Raw genomic sequence first — 13,424 nt, forward strand, 5'->3', positions numbered from 1 at the left:
AAATGTTGCAAATGTTTCTATTGCAGATCAAATAGACAACAGGGCCGCTCATGGCTGTGAGCATGTGCATATAGGCACAAAAAAAACCCAAACCAACCCTAAAAAGTCCCTAAGTTACTTTGCCATTAAATCATCAGCTCCTGGAGCACCACATTCTGGGTATTGATACTCCAAACAACAGACAAGAACACTAGAATTTTTTAAATTGAGATACATACCATTCGATTATGTCTTGATGCTTATGCAAGATATACTGTATAAAAGGTATACTTTCCCAGTGAGAAAAGTCTTCCTATATACTTAATTTTCAGTTAAATTTTGTTTTGTTCATCAGATCAATCTGATCCACAAAACCTAACTTAAAGAAAGCATAAGAAATTTGGCAGTTTGAATGCTCTACCTAAAGGTGGGAAAATATATGAAATGGCAAGAAACATACCTACAAAGGATGAAAAAGAAAAAAAGAAAGGAAGCAAAGTACAGTACAAATGCCTTGTATTATATCTTAGTGATGTAAGAAGCTATAAACTAAGTTTTCCCAGATTTACCCAGTAGTCAAAGCTGCTAAAACGTAATCAATAAAGTAAAAACTATGGAAAACATACTACCAACTATTTCAATTAAGCAGGTAATTTAAGAGGATATACCCAATGTTAAGATCATAACAAATATCACTTGGTAACATTTTTTTTTCCTTTTTATCTTTTTACTGTTCATGTATAAGAATTAACTAAAAAAAAAAAAAAAAAAAAAAAAAAAAAAAAGGAAAATTCTAGGCCAAAACCTCTTTTAAGAGGAAAACTTAAGAGTGAACATCTGTAACCTGGAAGAAAATTCATCATAAAGATGTAACTTCTCTCAAATCAGCTACTGTTTACATACCATACTTCGCTACTCGGTACTTTTGTTATTTGTATAAAAATAATCTGTAGGGATGCATTAGGGAGGACTTGTCTTGACATACTGAAATAAGAAGTTGACCAAGGTTGAGATTTCTCAACCACTTGATTATTTCTTCAGCCATTTGCAGCAGCAATTATTATTCTTTACCCAGTAGCAAGTACTTAAAGAAAACTCAAAACAGGCAAATTAAGCCACAAAGTACACTGAAATCTAGGTTTAGTGAGATTAGGCTAGTTACTATTTAATGGAAATGAGCAGCTTCCTGTTGTCAGGGCAAAAAGCGAGCGACTTCAATTTAAGCCTTAGCGTTTTGTGCTCCTGCAAAGATCTGTACCATAACTTTTACTTTTATAATATTCCAAGTGAAATTTGCATCCAGGTTAAATAAAAATAAGTACGTAGATGTACTAGAACATTTTAGTTCCTTCTTCCTGCTTCTAAGCATGTTCCAAGTTGAATGAATTTTGTCTTCCAAATAAAGGCCTTGGACCTCCTTCCACTGCAAAACTTCCTCTCTGGATTCCCCCCCCCCCCCCCCCCCCAATTCCTGTTTAAAGCCTCAGGAAACTTTTATGTGGTTTATTTGACAGACAGCAGATGATTCCTGCCTCTTAGAAAATAGACTTCTGGGATGAAGCGGCAAGGAACATCCAAACACCTTCTGCTAATACCCGAGTAGCTCATTCCCTTGAGGATGTTTTTTCCTTCTCCGCATTATCATATTTTAAATGAGGTAAAGGTAAAAATGTATCCTGTTTTTGTAACATGCAGTACGTGCATCATGTGCTTGTTTATTTAAGTTAAAACTTTGAGGTCTGCAAACACATGATGTTACCTTTTTGCACTAGTAATACATGGCAACAATGTAAGTAGCATGATGAGGAAAGGAATGCATTCAGCGTACTCTCAAGTTAAAATAGCTCAGTCTTGCACTGTCTCCAAAGTTTACTAAAATGCTTATTAATCACTACAAAGTAGAAATAATAATCAGAAACTTCCACCACAAAGAAATAGATTCCCACCAAAAGCCATTAAATGGAAAAGTTATAAGCAATACACAGTGTCGATGGCTTGTCCTATGCTTCTCAACAACATCCATCTCATCTAACACGCTTCCCACCACGGGAACAGGAACAGCCTGCAGGATCAGGACTCCGTCTAGGCACGGTGCCTTTACAGATATGGCCCAGCCTGACCTGTGCTGCCCCTGAAACCCCCGCCTTGGGTCTGCCAATGAAGAATGGTAGCTCTGGATCTCCCAGCGATGCCCACGAGCGGTCAGGTTCAGGTCAGCGATGCTTTTCAGGCCAGACCTGTGGTCTGTGGCAAGCGAAAGGCTCGTCTGCTGTCGCACGGGCTGCAAGCGCTCTGCTATCAGCGCTCTTTCAAAGAAAATTTCTTATTTAGAGCTGACAACAGATAAGCAGAGCTGGCAGCAGTCAACCCAGCCAGCGAGTGCAACTGACGGCTCCTCATCTGGCATACCCGACTGCTCAGAGAAGTTTTGACCAGGCAGTTTGTAACGCGAGCAGTTTCACTACTCAGTTATGCAAAATAATTTGCAAATGAGCATAACCAGAACAAGACACATGGAGAGCGAAACATCATTTGGACTGCATTTTGCTTTACCAGTGCATATGTGTGGTCAAGTAAGATGGCAAACGTGCACCTCTGGAGACACACAGACCTCCAGTGTGGGAAGTCTGACCATCCAGGTTTCTAAAAAGGAAAAGCCCACACTGAACCGTGATCTCTCTCATTTAATTAGCAGTATGTAAATAAGATACAAACTAATTTTACCGGCAGAATTTTTGCTAGTAGTATTTCAAAAGCAAACTCGTGTATCTCAGAAAAGTTTGTCTTTTACCAGCACGACGCAGACTTCAGCTACGCTGCCACACTTGCTGCCCCTGCCCGAGGAGCTGCAGATGTGTTTTGTGCGTGCTCAAGCGCACCCTGAGGCGGGCGACGGCTCCCTGCGGGCGACGGCAGGAATATTTCTGCACAAAGCAGAAAACTGCCCCACCGCCCGGGAAGGGCGGCGGAAGGAAGACGGGCAGTCAGGTTTCCCCGAACAGAAACCCCTGTACAGCTTTCACCCAAATTCATTTTTGCGCGGTGAAACTCTCAACGTGAGCGGTTTTGGGCAGCTCCCACCCGAGAGCCGCTCCGAGGCGCTGCGGGGCTCCGCAGCGCCGAGAGCCGCCGGGGCAGGAGGCGGCAGCGGCGCGCCCCGGCCCTGGCCCCGGCCCCGGCCCCGCGGGGGCTGCCCGAGTTCCGCCCCGGCCCCCGCATTTCGCCCCCCATGCCGAAACCCGAGTAACTCCGGGCGGCGCGGGGAGCCCAGCTCTGCTCTCCCAGTGCCGCCCCGGGTTCCGCCACCTGCAGCCGCCGGGCAGCCAGGCCCCCACGGCCGCCCCCTCGGCGGGGAAGCTGCCGGGGCACCGCCGGGCGTCCAGGCCCCAGCCCGCCACGCCGCTGAGGCGCCGCCGGGCGCGGGCCCGCCCTGCCGCGGCGGGGCCCCTGCCCTCTCCCGCTCGCCGCAGGGGACGGGGCTGCCCGGCGCGGCGGGAGCGGGACCCCGCGCCGCGGAGCGGCCGCACTTACTGTGTGGGCGCGGGGCGGGGGCGGCGGCGCCTCCTCGGGGCTGGCGGCGGGAGCGGCGGGAGCGGCGCTGCCGAGGCGGTGCGGGCGCGGCGAAGGCAACCCCGGCTCCCCGCGCCGCGGGGCGGGGCGCGGCCCTGGCGGGCGGGAGAGGGGCGGCCCTGCCCGCCGCTCGTCCCGGGGCGGGAGGGGAGGGGAGGGCCGGGGCGGGCAGCCCCCCGCGGCCGGCAGCGCCTGCCCCAGGCGGGGCCCGCCCGCCCGCCCTCGGTCCCGCTCAAGCTTCCGCCGCCGCCTCTCACCTGGGCGAGCCGCTCGTACAGCCGCGGGGCAAGGGGGCGGCAGGCAGGCGGGCACAGCGGGAGGCGCCTCGGTCAGGTCGCCTTCCCCGGGCACGCAGAGAGGGAAACACCAGGTGGAGAAGAGGGGGCTCAACACGCCCGCAAAGGACATCAAGGTCTCTGCCCCAGATGTTAGGGTACATCTTTCTTTGCCACCAGTTACCGCAAGGACAAACCCCAAGTAAAACTCTTCTTTCGTTCTACTGAGCTGCATGTTGAGGTGCTCTTAATTTTGGCAGCAGCTTGCTGCCTAATGTACAACTAAAGCAGGGGGACTCATCTTTGCGTCTTGTCTAGGGCTAGGAAAAGTAGAGAGGTGGAGTTCCCCAAGACCTTCACAAGCTTTCAAGCTTAAACGAAACAGACAAGGAGTTAAAAAAAGTTAGTTGTGGAAGAAAATGACAGAAAGCACCATCACCACATCGGCCTCATTCCACTGAGAAATTACTTAGAAGTGAGCACAACTGACACTTAAAAAAAAAAAAAAAAAAAAGATAGTAACAAAACCCCCCAAAACATCAAAAAGCTAATACAAGGAAAGCTAAGGCATGAAAAGCTAAGGCTGGGAAAAAAAAAAAAAAAAAAAAAAGACAGGAAAGGAGAAAGATCAAAACCATGCAGATTTTGGAGCTAGAACTGGGAAGGAATAAGAAACACCAAGAAACTTGGTTAATCAATATCTTTATTTTATAGAAAGTAGTTTGATCAGTGTGCTGAACCTGCCATTAGAGTTGGTTTTGCTATTTTTAGTAAAAATAAACATCTGAAAAAGTTATCTTGGAGAACATATAGTCTCCAAGCTTATTTCTTTTTAATCACTGTTGCTTTTTTCATACCTATTGCAACTAATCTAACACTGGGTGCTCTTAAGAGGAAGGGAGTGGTACCTAATGCACGATATCTCAACAGTTTATTTCCTGTAACTGGTAGCAAGGTTCCTAAAACGCAGAACATGTATAAGCTCACCTTGTGCCACAGCAGCGTGGTACAAAATCTGCATCTATTCCACTCTCCATCTTTCTCCATAAACATCCTGCAACATCAGCTGTCAGCTGAGAATTTGCTGGTCAAAAGTCACACAGCAAGCCAGTTTAAGTACCCAGATGGCCAGTTTTAACTCTCACAAGTTACTAAAGTAATAGTAAAGAAGTCAGATCATATATCTGTTTGAGGTAACTGAATCACAAGAATGACACACTCCGATTGCATTGTGTATTGCTACATAGACAAACACAAGTCACAACTGCTAGTCTATGATATTTAGAAGGGACATTATCAACTACAAGCTAAGTTATTTTGTCTGGGTGCAGAATTATTGATTAAGCACTGGCAAATACAAATTTTAAGTTCAGTTTGTGCACATGGCTACTTCAAGCACGGAACACTGGGTAGCCACTATTACCCTTCTGTTTGAGTAACTTGCATAGCAACAGGGAGAAAGCATTAATTGCTGGAGGACAAAATTCAGTGGAAGTTAAGGGCAACAGCTGGAAGAGTTTTGAGTTCAGTTTTTCCCCAATGACTAGATTTAAAAGTTGAGAGTGTCCCTTTAAAAGTTTCAGATACAACAGAAGTTAACTCATTTTGATTCCATCATTACAAGAAAGCTATGGATAATTTGACTTACAATAATAGTTAAACATCAATGAACATTATACAAGCAAACAACTGATTTGTAAATGAAGTAGCAGCAACATGGAATTCTAGAAGGTTGAATTTCTGCAGGATTTATTGTAAAGATTATGAAGGTGTGGCAAATACATTGTGATTTTACATAATTTAGTTTTGAGAGTAGCTTATGGTAACTATAAACATTATTGAAAATGCCTGCTCACAGTCAGTACTTTTCTGGTAAAAGCGTAAGTTTGCCAGGATTATTCATAGTGCAGCTCTACTCAGAAAAAATGACAACATTGTATGTCTTGGCAAATTACATAATCTGCTCAGTTTGCAGATGATAAGACAGCTTTTCGTGATTGCCAGTACAATAAACTGAGCTTGGAATATTGAAGCTAATAAGATACCAATATTTAAGGACAAAACATCAAGAACATCATTATATAATGTTGCCACGATTTTTGCACATTTTTCTTTTTCTGAACGAAATTGTGTTAGTTCAGTGGGTGCATAAAACTAATGCATGTATTTAAGCAGCTACAGTCAGGGTTTCAGTTGATTCTCAAGGAGTGCGCTACTGTTAACTCCACTGTTTTCCTTCTTTCATGAGAATAAGGAACATTAGAAACTCAGTCACTGAGCAGATATGACAGACGCATTGGGCAAGTCTGTTTTGTAAGGTGGTGTCACTTTTAGTCAGTCACTTTTCTGGTCCATCGCTGTACTTAAACTGTTTTGATATCAATTTTGATTCCAATCTATAAGTGTTGTGGAAGAACAATTACAATTGAATCACTGAACAGCTGTACCAGTTTGAAATGCTGTCACATGTTTCTTCATGGCAAAATATTCACATTCTTTTTATTGCACAATTTGAAAATTAAGGTTATGTGCATAAAAACCTTCATAGTGTTTGCACTGCAACTTGCGAAACATACATTTAAAATGACCTTAATTTTAAAAAATCTTTTTAAACAATTTTATATTCTTAAGATAAAAGCATCCTGAGAATGTTACAAAGTTCATTTTACAAGCCCTTCATTTCTGCTATGCTTTATGTATCCCCATAGTTCCTAATTTGACAAGTTTATTTTACAGTTAATATCTTGGTGCTATATTTCACAAAATATCTTTTAGCAAAAAGTACACCATTGGCATTCAAGTAATCCAGCCTCACATCTAATTTACAAATTAAACCTTTGTCAAGCTCTCAAGTCAGGAAAAATAAACCAAAACACTTACAGAAACAGTTTTTAGCTGACTAAAAAAAATGTAAAGGCTTTCTGCATTAATAATTTGGTCAAACATTAAGTTTTGCAGTTTAATATTTTGGCAAAAAAAAATCCATCTCTCCTTTTCAAATTTTTTTTCTTTCATTTTACACCAGATGTAAACATAAGTACAAAGACTGACAGTATTAAAAGTACTTCGCTGTTGAACTTTTTTCCTGTTTCCTTTTTTAAGGTACTTAGGAAAAGCAGACAAACAAGAACATAAGTGCTAAGAATGAACTGAGTATCTTTGGGCTAAATAAAAGTCTTACTGGAAAAAATGTAAAAATAAATTAGTTTTTTTTTCCTCTACAGACATGTAAATAAATATTCTTTGAAGAAATTCTAGTGCCATATCCTAAAGCAGTATCTTCCTGTTTCTTTTTGATCAAGACAAAAGTGTCACACATAATCTTGACTATTTTACTAGGAAGATATCCATTAATATTTACATATTTTTGTAAAGGGAGTGTTCAGGGTTAAAAATATATTTCTTTTTAAAAGGTAAGCCTGCCATCCTGATGGCAGTGATTCAAGCTATAGAACAGAAGACAAGTTACAGAACATCCTTCAGTTTCTTATACCCTAGGTCAGAGGAAGGAGATCAGGCAAGTTAGAGAGGTAAACAGCCTGGATTCCAGGAATGGAGACAGACAGTGGCTCATTATATGAATGCTTGTACGGCCAGGAGTATCTACTCATACAGGCTTTGTTTCTCTTCTACACACAGGTATCAATTTTTATAGTTGAGAAGAGAGACAGTTATGGTTGCCACAGTGAAAGAGTAACATTATTTAAGGTTTCCATCTGGACGGACCTGCTCTTAGAAGGCGGCCAGATGTTGAATATAAGCAGAGGCCATGCCCAGATGGTACACTCCAGGTGGGAGCGTAACTACCTCAAAAGGAAGAGTAAACCACTTCAGCAACATCTTAATAATATTATAAGTATATAATATGGAGTCATGTACAGCTATTGTTTTAGGCAATGATCAAAATCTGAAGGACCTTGTTAATCTTTAAGGCATCAGTGCATCAGGGACTAAAAGCTCCAGGTAATAAATATTGAGGCGGGGCGGGGCAGGGCATGGGACAGCAGGAAAAAAAAGAAACCCAAACATCTTTGTGGCACAAGCTATCATTGTGTATCTGCTTTGTTGGCTAGTTCCAGGAAAAATATTTTTAGGGATGGCAGAAGGGGAATGTTATACACTGTTCCGAGAAAAATATTAGATCATAAATTTCACATCATTTTTTAACACATCATTTAAAGGGCTGAATCTATCGGGCAAGATTCTCATCTTGACTGTTCCATCAGCACCACAGGAGAATATGTGATTTGCTGGTCCTGTCTCAATTTGCATGACTCCCGTCCCAATGTTTCGGAAGAGAGACTGTCGAGCATGCTCATTGATGAAAGTGTGAAGAAGATTAAACGTAGACAGACTCCATACCTGAAAAAGCATCAAAACACCGATCTCTTATAAGGGTAATTACCATGATCTTAAAATTCACCAGTGATGAGTCATGGAGAAATTGGACTATATTTTGCATTCATTTTTCTGACACTAACTGTAAAAGAAAAGCTATGTAACAATCTGTAATGACACAGTTATAGAATATTAATTTTCTATAATAAGGAATATATACAGGGACTAAGGTAAGACTAACTAAAAGGAGGACTGCAAGGTAAGAATAGCATTTCATAATTAAATTAGTAGATGTGAAAGTCAGGGTTGAGAACAAATGCAGAACGTATGACATATCTAATTATTCCACACCTATGCAAGATTCTTTTTGAATTTACACATCACCACCATCTTCATCTCTCTGCTCCCTCCCCCTCATTAATACCTTTATGTTGCCTTCAGCAGATCCTGTGACAAAATACTCTTCTGTAGGATCAACAGCAATTGCTTTGACTGGAGAATCATGACTCTGGAGTAACTGTTGCTGCTGTTTTTGGCGAAGATCAATTATACATGTAAAGCCTTTCCTGCCTCCAGATAACAACAGCTGATGTTTTGGAGCGTATGCTAGCACAGTTGCTCCACTATCATGACAGATAAAAGCTGAAAGCCAAAGCAAAGTAGTTTAAATAAACACATAGTACTAACTTCAATTTTACAGTAGTAACTTTAATTTTCCATTAACCTCTAATGGTTCAAGACAGTAGCAACAGTGACTTTGATGCTGTAATCCAATTGACCACAACCATTTACTGCAGTACCATACATATGTAAACCCAAGTTCACATCAGGCATCCTGAAGTTGCAGTATTCTCAAATTAAGCAGTTACTATCTGTATGAAAAAAAATTATATCCTTCTGTCTATTCCTGTGTGATCACAAACTATTAAGCCTTGACCAGAAACAGATTCCTTTCAGATTCTCTAATGCTTGCTGTTTTAAGGCATATGTTTCCCATAAGAAATGTCCTCCTAAATTACTTGCCCAAATATCTTGTAAGTTTCCATTGGTTATTTTACTTTTAATTTGCTGCTTTTCACATTTGTGTGGATATGTCTACTCACCCAAATGAGTGGGGGAAGTGAAAGAAGATTACAATTATCAGAACAAAGCTCAGTATGTTTGAGACTAAACGCTATGAATCCTAACACGTGGCATGTAGTATATTGTACTTGTAGTTCAAAGGGCTCTCTAAATTTACTTTTAGAAATTCGACACGTCTCACACATATACTTAAGCATTAACCACATTTTAATTACAAGGAGCTCTCTCTGAGCCTAATTCTGTATTTCAGACATTGAAATATATTTCTTTCCACTGCAACAAAATATTAGTAATAAAGTTAATGAAACCCTGCTAAGTACTTATTACATCTCAAAAAGCATACTTACAGGAATAATTCTTCTAAAGCATTTTTGTAATACTGTGTGTATATATTATCTACACACACAGAGAGAAATAATTTAAAACATTCCACTAAATTTGGCATAATACATAGAAGTGTCATAGAACTGGACAATCTTTGAAAGCAAAAATGCACTACTTTACAAATATAGCAGTAAGTTCATCTTTTAGTTCAACTCTGAAAATTACTATATGAGATCTTATTTGTGCATCTCTTTGTTCAATATATTAATAAAAAAATCAATTAATATATTCTAGAAAACTTGGTGCATTTATGCATATACATATCTTCAGAGAACAGTTTTATAATTACAGCTTCTCTGAGGACAGGATTTTCACAGAGGCAACAGTTCATAAAAAGCATGTCCTCTCATATTCTCTAAATACATAATGTATCTGCAAGTGCTCAATGCTATCTTTGTAGTACCATTATTTGGTCTAACACTTAATTGATCAATTTTGAGTGGGGCCTCTCTGATTTATGAGTACAGACACAGCCATAGGAACCTTGAATTGAAGGGTGTGGATGCATGTCCTGCAAATATGTATCTTATAACTGTGCTAAAAACTGTAGTTTTGACAGCGTTATAGCTGTTGTCTTAACATGCTTGTCACTGCAAGCAGGAGTTGCTCAGAATCTTTTAAAAATGAACAGAAATTACAGATGTCTGGCTGTCAGGGGTTGCACTCGTGGTGAAAAGATACATGGTATGCAAAGGAAGGTGCTTATACCCATGAAACCAATCATTTGTATATAACACTAAGTCATTTCTCAAGAATCTGTTTTTATATTCCTGCTGGTGCACTCACACAGGACTGTGAAAGATCTTTTATTGCTAATATTAAAATTACTTCCCACAATAACTTTTCCATACAGACACACACATATGTATTTTTTACTGTGATCAGGTATTTTCCTGGTTGTATTTTACTTACCATGCACCAAGGTATTTGTAGGTGAAACCAAAGTATCCCAAAGACAAATATTTCTGTAGAAAAAAATATGTTTTAATGCAGTGAGAAATGTTCTGAAGTATTTCGAACACTTGAAAAGTCATCTGAACCTTAAAAAGATTGTTTCAGGCATAAAAGCACTGTGAACAGACTTCCAGTGATTACTTTTGAGCAGACCTCAAGTTACTTTCATAGTTATACCTACAGTGCAAGAACATACCCTCTACACAACCATTCTACGACTTGTTCTCATAAAGAATTCATTTTGAGATTACAATCTTTTGTGGCTGAATTCACCTGAATGTTTGCAGTTTTCGCTATTTCTTGATCAAAACTTACTTAAAATAAGTGTGAAATCAAGAGCTACACCCTACGTCTATAAAAATAATTTAAGACAGGCTCATATGAATAAAATAGAATAGAACAGAACAGAATATTTCAGTTGGAAGGGACCTATAATGATCATCCAGTCCAACTGCCTGACCAATTCAGGGCTGACCAAAACCTAAAGCACGTTATTAGGGGCACTGTCCAAATGCCTCTTCAACACTGACAGGCTTGGGGCATCAACCACCTCTCTAGGAAGCCTGTTCCAGTGTTTGACCACCCTCTTGGTAAAGAAATGCTTCCTAATGTCAAGTCTGAACCTCCCCTGATGCAGCTTTGAACCATTCCCATATGTCCTGTCACTGGATACCAGGGAGGAGAGATCAGTACCTCCCTCTCCCCTTTTCCTCATATGGAACATGAACAGAGGATTTATGCTTCCCTATGGAACCTCCTTTAATAGGCACATAGAATTTAGCTGCAAACATTGCTTCACTCCCACAAAGAAAGAGAGCGAGCAGGAGTACACACATTGCTCTTAAAACTGCTTAAGGAGAATCATTAAAAAAAACAGGGAGAGGGAGGGAAGGAGAGAAAACATGGCACCACTTCATTTTTATGTGTTATCACAGCAGTTCTTACCTGTTGTCAGAAGACAATCCTGCTGTGGCTATCAAAGATGATGAACTGATGAAAACAAAGTCATTGGCTGTTTTGTTATGACACTGCCAGGTCTGAAAAATTGCAGTTTAGAAATTATTAATTAAAAAAGAAATGTATTTTGTGGAAGCATGAAATCTTGAACTTCCTCAAAAAGGTGAGCTGTTTCAAAAGCAACTTAAAGAACACAGGATATAAAGATATGTGTATGCTTTCTGATACTCTTAATTTTTCCTAGAAGTATACTTTCCAGTCCTGCGCTATTCACAATTAATTAACAATTGACAATTATTGACAAGTCTCAAAGAATATTAAAGTTATTTCAGATCTAACATTGCATTTTCTACACTCTAACTTACTAAGTATGATTAGGATTTAAGAACTTGTCTGTCATACAGATCACAGGATGGCAACAATATATTATTAAATCTTGATTAATACTGGTTATCAGCACAATTCCTGCTCTCTTAACTATTCTAAAGGGCGAAGGAAATAAGAGAGCGCAACACAAGCTTATGGAAGCAAATTTAGTTTTCAGCTTACCAAATATGGTTTAGGTGAAGTTCCAGTAAGCGGGCAACATTTCCAATTTGTTTGATATAAACTTATATATCCATCAGCATCAACAATTCCAAACTGAAAAAAGATATTAATTGTAAAAACATATGTATGTATTACAGATAAATTATCCACAATTCAGAGAAACTATATTTGAAGAATGTGATGTTACTGCTAATTTAAAAACATATTGGGGGCATGGGGGGGAAGAGAAGAGGGTAAGGACAGAAGCATTCTGTCAGTTACCTTATTTCCTTGGTAATTGAATCTCATTCGAGTTACCCTTGAGTTGCCACCAGACCGAAAACATGTGATTTGCTGTGCATGACCCCATTCAAACATTCTTACGCTACCATCTTGAGCACCTGTCAGGTCTGCAACAGAAAATATTTACATAACTTTTCACAGGTGTTGTAGCAATTGAGCAGGAAGGTTTCTTCCAAAATTTTAAGAAATCTCACACCAGCTCACAAAATCCTCAAAACAACTAGTGCCACATAAGTGCCATAGTACCTGGCATACTGTAGGAGTAGTTGGTACCACTGAAACTTAAACCCATATTATTCAAACCTTATTGAACTGTACTTACTCATTATTTAATTAAGAACTCTACTTAGATGGTAACTGAAATACAAGCTATTTACTCAGAGATAATAATGTATCTTTTTCCTACTATCTTTCATCCAAGTCACAAATAAAACATAATTCTATATCACCGGTATTATTTTTTTTTGGAAATGAAAAATAGTTTCAGTAAAATAGGGCTTATAAGCAACTTTTACAACATATACTATGCTCGTACAAAATAGCAACATACTAAGAAACAGGGCCAAGAAGTAAATATATAATCTTTAGATAACTTTTGTCTTTTTTTAACAAAACCAAACTTACAATATGGTAATGTTGGATGAGAAGCCATTCTTCTGACATTATTAATAGCCTTCTTGAGCATCTGTTCAATATACAAAATAATATAAAATAATTAAACAATACTACTGAACAAAAAACTTACTGAACTAGAATCATTAGTGATCACAGAGAGTTGTTTCCTATCAAAATTCCTACTGAAAGCAAGTACTGGGTTTAGAGATTCAGACAGAAGTCAGTTTCTTCCAAGACTAGTGTAGATGTTAATACTTTTGCAGCTTTATACATCTAGGTAAATTAACTTTTTGCTTCAGAGATTTATGGATCCAAATATAAACACTCCTTAGACTGCAGTCTTACCTCTTTTCTTGCCAATTCCTTTCTGATTCCATTAAATTTATTGGAATATTCCTGAATATTGTAAGATAAGCAAGAGAGAGGCAGAAGCATGGA

The 13,424-nt window shown here is 39.7% G+C and overlaps 2 protein-coding genes across 16 annotated transcripts in view; both read right to left on the reverse strand.

The window, feature by feature from the left end:
* TNFAIP8 (TNF alpha induced protein 8) overlaps positions 1-3,608 on the reverse strand; it is a 64,634-nt gene extending 61,026 nt beyond the window's left edge. The window contains exon 1 of one of the 2 annotated variants that reach the window (XM_082337495.1): positions 3,511-3,608. In XM_082337495.1, the coding sequence (XP_082193621.1) occupies position 3,511 (1 nt within the window). In that variant the 5' untranslated portion in view covers positions 3,512-3,608. The remainder of the gene's footprint in view (positions 1-3,510) is intronic. The other variant, XM_082337493.1, reaches the window with a different exon arrangement.
* A 942-nt stretch (positions 3,609-4,550) lies between these two features.
* Positions 4,551-13,424, reverse strand: part of DMXL1 (Dmx like 1) — an 83,931-nt gene continuing 75,057 nt past the window's right edge. For 11 of the 14 annotated variants that reach the window (XM_082336742.1, XM_082336746.1, XM_082336741.1 and 8 more), the window contains 8 exons: positions 13,332-13,382; positions 12,996-13,056; positions 12,351-12,478; positions 12,090-12,182; positions 11,529-11,620; positions 10,542-10,594; positions 8,587-8,804; positions 4,551-8,186 (listed from right to left, as the gene is read on the reverse strand). In XM_082336742.1, coding sequence (XP_082192868.1) covers positions 7,962-8,186; positions 8,587-8,804; positions 10,542-10,594; positions 11,529-11,620; positions 12,090-12,182; positions 12,351-12,478; positions 12,996-13,056; positions 13,332-13,382 — 921 coding nt within the window. In that variant the 3' untranslated portion in view covers positions 4,551-7,961. The remainder of the gene's footprint in view (positions 8,187-8,586; positions 8,805-10,541; positions 10,595-11,528; positions 11,621-12,089; positions 12,183-12,350; positions 12,479-12,995; positions 13,057-13,331; positions 13,383-13,424) is intronic. The other 3 variants (XM_082336735.1, XM_082336744.1, XM_082336743.1) reach the window with 1 other exon arrangement.

This window comes from Platalea leucorodia (assembly GCF_965183815.1).
Source record: "Platalea leucorodia genome assembly, chromosome: Z".
NCBI classification, from domain to species: domain Eukaryota; kingdom Metazoa; phylum Chordata; class Aves; order Pelecaniformes; family Threskiornithidae; genus Platalea; species Platalea leucorodia.